Source organism: Belonocnema kinseyi, chromosome 2 (genome assembly GCF_010883055.1).
Source record: "Belonocnema kinseyi isolate 2016_QV_RU_SX_M_011 chromosome 2, B_treatae_v1, whole genome shotgun sequence".
Taxonomy (NCBI): Eukaryota; Metazoa; Arthropoda; class Insecta; order Hymenoptera; family Cynipidae; genus Belonocnema; species Belonocnema kinseyi.
In genome coordinates, this window is record NC_046658.1 from 42,803,806 (window position 1) to 42,809,015 (window position 5,210).

The window sequence follows — 5,210 nt, forward strand, 5'->3', positions numbered from 1 at the left end:
TTTAATAAAAAATTAATTTTCGGTAGTGTTTTTTGTCCCTTGAAAAATCTTCAAAATATCGCTTGTGTCCTTTCGGAACCCTAACCCTTCAATTATACACTCATCCTCTCCATATCACAAATTAAAATCTGGAGAATGAGGTAACTCTTCAAACCAAAATTTGGCTTTGCTAAAATCTCTTTTTTATAAACATTCCTTGGCCAATTGAAGAATTGAAAGAAATCATTCAAGTCTGACTTTACTGTTGGGATGCATGAAAACGTGTCTTTGGTTTGAATCTTTCATCGATTAAGTCTGTGTATCAGGCTTGCCATTATCCAATTAACTTATGCTGGCTTACTAATAAACTAGTAATTGAAATGGATTTTATATTCCAGTCAAGTTTTCTTCGTTTTATCCTTTACAGGTTTGTCTGATTAGGAAAAACTAATAGAATTATTAGTTTATGCATGAATGAGCCTACCGAAAAAATTGGCTACTTTCGCGCCTTGAATCTAAAGAGATGTTAACTATTGAACCACTTTACCAGTTCAGTACTGCCGAATGATTGATTAAAAATGATTTTTTGTAAAATTAAGAATTGAACCATGCGTTTGTTGGGCATCTACTTGGTCAGATTCTGTACATGTATTATTGGCTAATTAATTGACGAGATATCTTAAGAACGCGAATTAATGCCGCATTTATATTTTTCAACGTCTAACAGTGTATTTTCCCCTTTCTTTTTCTATGTCATTTGACGAAAATTGATGATGACCTGTGCTGCTGTCAATCATGGATGGTCTCCCTGAACCGTAAAACATGTTTACGGTACCCGTTCGACAAAAACTGCGCATTTTGGTGTCATTGCAAACGCGTTAATTGCGTTTCCTGGTTACTGACACATTATCGGTACTTAGGATCCAAAAAGTTTTATGGAAGCATATGATCGTAACAACCGCGGGGGTTTCAGAGATGAGCGTGGGCAAATTATGGACTTAATGGACATGCGGGTAGAGATGGGTGGAAATATGGGTGGAAATATGAGTGGAAATATGGGTGGAGGAGGAGGAGGTCGTGGGGGCGCTGGGGGTGGTGCTGGTGGAGGCGCTGGCGGAGGTCGATGGCAAGGGGCTAACAATCGTCCTGATGATTTCCCCAATAAAAGAAGGCGCTATTAAGCAAACTTGTTTCTTGATCCAAAACGAAAGGGACACGATTTTAATATGAACCAATCTCCAAGCTTTCTACTTTTAATGAAACAAAGATTTTGCAATTGTCATTTGTGTGCTTCACAAAGAAATATTCCTAGATCACCTCGGTCGGAGGCAATATTAATTTATATCTAGAACGAAAGTCGGAATTTAAATTTAAACCCTAACATTCATTTTTTATAATAATATTCTACGTATTAGATAAAAACTATTCGTACGACTCACTCATGTCGTATTTGTTGCAAGTCCTTATAATTCCGGTAGCATTCCGAAATTTGTGCTCAAAAACCTCGTTTTTAGTGGTTTACGTTTTATACCTTAATTTGTCTTCGTAAAAATGACTTATGTAAACAAGCAAATTTGATACTTATTGACACCTCGGGAAGCTACTTTGATAGTACTAAAATCGCATTTGCATTTTTGCTTTATTTTCCTTCTGGTTGTTAGAATGAGTTTGACGCATCTTTTCCGATGATACATAGACCTTTTCAAGCTCTGTAATGCCAAATATTATTTTTTCGAAATTTAAAAACCAAATACTTATTGTAGAAAGTAGTTTAAAGAATTTGATTACACAAACTTCCAAACAAATTTATAAATTCTGATTTGCATACAGTTTTTCTTATGATTTAGGGTAAGAAAGTAGAAGTATTAAAAATGGGTAAAGCTATTCCTTTTTATACTTGAATCTTTTTAGATTCAAAAGTGATAGAAATTGAGCTTGAAATGGTAAAAAAATGTGCATATTTCCCTGTTTTTTTTTAAAGGGATTCCAGAAATTGATATTGAGATGCTTTTTCGCGAAGACGATCGATCAAAATATGTATTGAATTTAATATTCATTATAGGTGTAATAATAGTCTTAACTCTAAACTGAAGTTTTGAACCATCATTGAAAATATAATCATTCGACGTCGCCTCTAAATTAAAGAATCGAATTTCACTGTGAAAGTGTTTAAATGCTTCAACGAAATATTGGTTTTCGCAGTCCTCATTTTATTTTGTTAAATTCGAGTTTAATAATAAAGTGATATTTTTCCAGTACGTACGGTTGTTCTATAGCAAAATTATATGACTGCGAATTACATACTATTTCGTTCAATCAGCGAAACATTTTTCGGGGCATTTAATTAGGGAAAAATAATATCACTGGTTCAGACTTTATTGGCCAGTTAAGGTCATGGTTGGATTATTTGTGAAATTCATTTTGACTAAAAGAACCTTTCCGAGTTGATTTGTAAAGCTCTTGAACCTGATAGTAATTAAAGAGCGAATATAAATTTTTCCTCTAATAGTATTTTATAACGACCACTGTAAAATAATATATGTTAGATACAACAACGTATGCTTCCGCATATATGCTTCCTTGTAAAAAGAAGTCTTACTTTAAAGTTTTTATGTAAATAAGTTTTGATGAAAAATTCAAAGGTTTTATTTCTATATTTCTGATGAATTAAGATTTTAATATCTAATTTTTTAGTCAAATGATGTATTTATAAATTAAAATATACCATGGCCTTAATTTCTTATTACATATAGAATAAGACATTTAAGAATAGAATTCATTATGATATTCGAATTTTGTGTATAAAAATGAAAAAGATTTCATTCTATCAATAAAGATATAGAAGCACGATAATTCCAGTGATTTTTTTATTTTAACCAAGAAAACAATTTATTATTTGGATTTTCGACATAATTATGTATTAAAATCTTTTATTTAAAAAAAAAAAAAGTTAAATTGTGTACTTACAAGAAATAATTTTACAAATTTTTTGTTTTCATTCGATTCGTAAATCTTCTCATTTAATTTTTATATTGCTAATTCTGTAATGGAGCGTTGAATCATATTTTTTAGTTATAATTTAGCCTTTTTCCCTTATTGGCTACATCTTTTTTTTATTGTTTGTTTAAACTTTGTTATAAAATATTTTTTACTTCCGTATAATTTCCTTCTTAGACTCAGAAATTAGTCAGGGTCGGGTATCCCAGATTAAAAATAAATGATTAACAAGTTTAGCACATCATTAATTTGATAGGTGGTTAAATATTCAACTAAAAGTAAAAAAAATTTTGTTATTCATTTCTTAGATTTCCTTTGTAAAATTTTATTTTTGTGAATTTTAGAAAGGGGAGGGATTTATAGACATTTTTTTTAATTGACTTGTTTTTTTAATTGTGACAGTTTTTTCAGGTTCTGCTTTCAGTCAGTCTTTTGGCTACACATGAATTTCTCTCATATAAATTCAATTTTAATGAAGAAAATTGGGTTCCGCATTTTAAGCCCAGGTTAAGATTCGTATATACTACACACATTGATAAATCTGGAAATGTTCCGGGAGTTTCCCTTATGAAAGAATCCAGTGCTTTTATTACTATAAATTTAAATTAAATCGAAACGCTTCAAAAATTAAAATTCGTTCAATTATCGAATTTGATACAAATTTGACATTTAAATGTTTTGAATAAAATATTTAGAATCATGGTGAGAGATTTCAACAATAGTATAATTCCTTTAATAGTTAATATATTTAAAGACTTCTAGTGTAAATTTGCGTGTGTGTGATTTACGCTTAATATGGCAACTTTTTAATTAATTAGTTTATTTTCAGGTTCTACTTGAAATGGATAGTCTTTGTCTATAAATGAAAAATTTACTTCTTAATTTTCAAAGTGATTTATTGAACCAACAATTCTGGTTGTTTAATCAAATAATTTGCTTTCAATGAGAAGTATGATATAAGATTTTGTTAACAGCATGATACTTTTTTTAATTATTTTGATAATTTCTTTTGTTCCTCTTTTTACCATTTTCACGATTTTAAAATTGATGTAAGAATATATCAGATATGTTTTTTAAAAATCAGTTATGGTTCAATTTTGTATCCTCAGTAATATGTACGTCTGAATGTCATCATTAATCATTTTTATTTCTCATTTTTTTATTGATTAAATTATTTAATTGTAATGTACAGGCAGTATTTTATTATTTGCTTGTTGTGTTTCTTTTTTTTAACTAACAAAAAGGTAGATTTTTAACAGTGCCCAACCCTCCAATTAAAAAAAATGAACGTTCAAAATATAAATTGATGATGAATTTAGAACCACTAAGTTAATTTGTAACTGACTTTCGGGGAGAGTCGGTACGTCTGTGTTAGAAATGCTTTCGGGACAGGTCAACTTAAAAATATAAAATCAAGGAGAAGATTTTGTTTACTGTTTATATAATGCTTATTTTGAGTCCAGTGAACTTCGTCAAAAGTTTCAATATTAATGGAATTTTTGATTGCCTCAAAATCATTTTTGCAAGTCTGAAAGTTTAATTGTTTATAAAACTCCTGGCAAGCTCTTTTTTATAAAACGATTTATATGAATTTCACTAAAATTTTCATATTTGTGAAGTAGAATATGTAATCTGCAGTTTGTTCCAGTTTTTCATACTTTATCTAACTAAAGTTTATTTACAATTTACTGCAAAGGATAAGCCATAAATATTAATTAATTAAAATTTCAACAAGTTGCGATTTCTTATCATTTAAAACTATTAAAAGTTCTTTTGTAATCCAAAAATTGAAAGATTTTTGTTTTTAAGCTCAGGTTGAATACTCTAGTGTTTAAAATGAATCCCTGAGGTACTTTTTAAGTTAGAACTTTAAAAAACTGCTTTTTGGGAAAACCGCATTTAAATGTTACGAGTTAAAATATAAAATGTACACACTTTCGGTCACTTCCGAGACATTGCGAAGAGTTCGGTAGGCCCGGGCATCGGGTGGACTCGGCCACTCATGATTTGTAACAAGCCGTAGTTTCTGTCAAATATGGACCAACCTTATTATCAAATATTTTTAAAAAATACACACAAAAACATTAGATCGGTTTTAGGTGAGCTGATTACTCTGGAAAAGTCCTTTAGAAATCGAAAGAATGATCAATCGAAGTCGCTATTTTTGGTTTGAATCGAAAGTTTTCAATCTCCTACAAAGGAATATGAAGATTTATTTTATTTTGAGTTTCCTT

The 5,210-nt window shown here is 29.8% G+C and overlaps 1 protein-coding gene across 2 annotated transcripts in view; it reads left to right on the forward strand.

The window, feature by feature from the left end:
* The window catches only part of LOC117166928 (hrp65 protein-like), a 33,496-nt gene that overhangs the window by 12,041 nt on the left and 16,245 nt on the right, over positions 1 to 5,210 (forward strand). Inside the window, exon 9 of one of the 2 annotated variants that reach the window (XM_033351392.1) lies at positions 900 to 2,161. The exons of the other annotated variant lie outside the window; for it this stretch is intronic. Coding sequence (XP_033207283.1) covers positions 900 to 1,160 — 261 coding nt within the window. The 3' untranslated portion in view covers positions 1,161 to 2,161. Of the gene's footprint in view, positions 1 to 899; positions 2,162 to 5,210 lie in introns of those variants that run through there. 2 annotated transcript variants of the gene reach the window in all.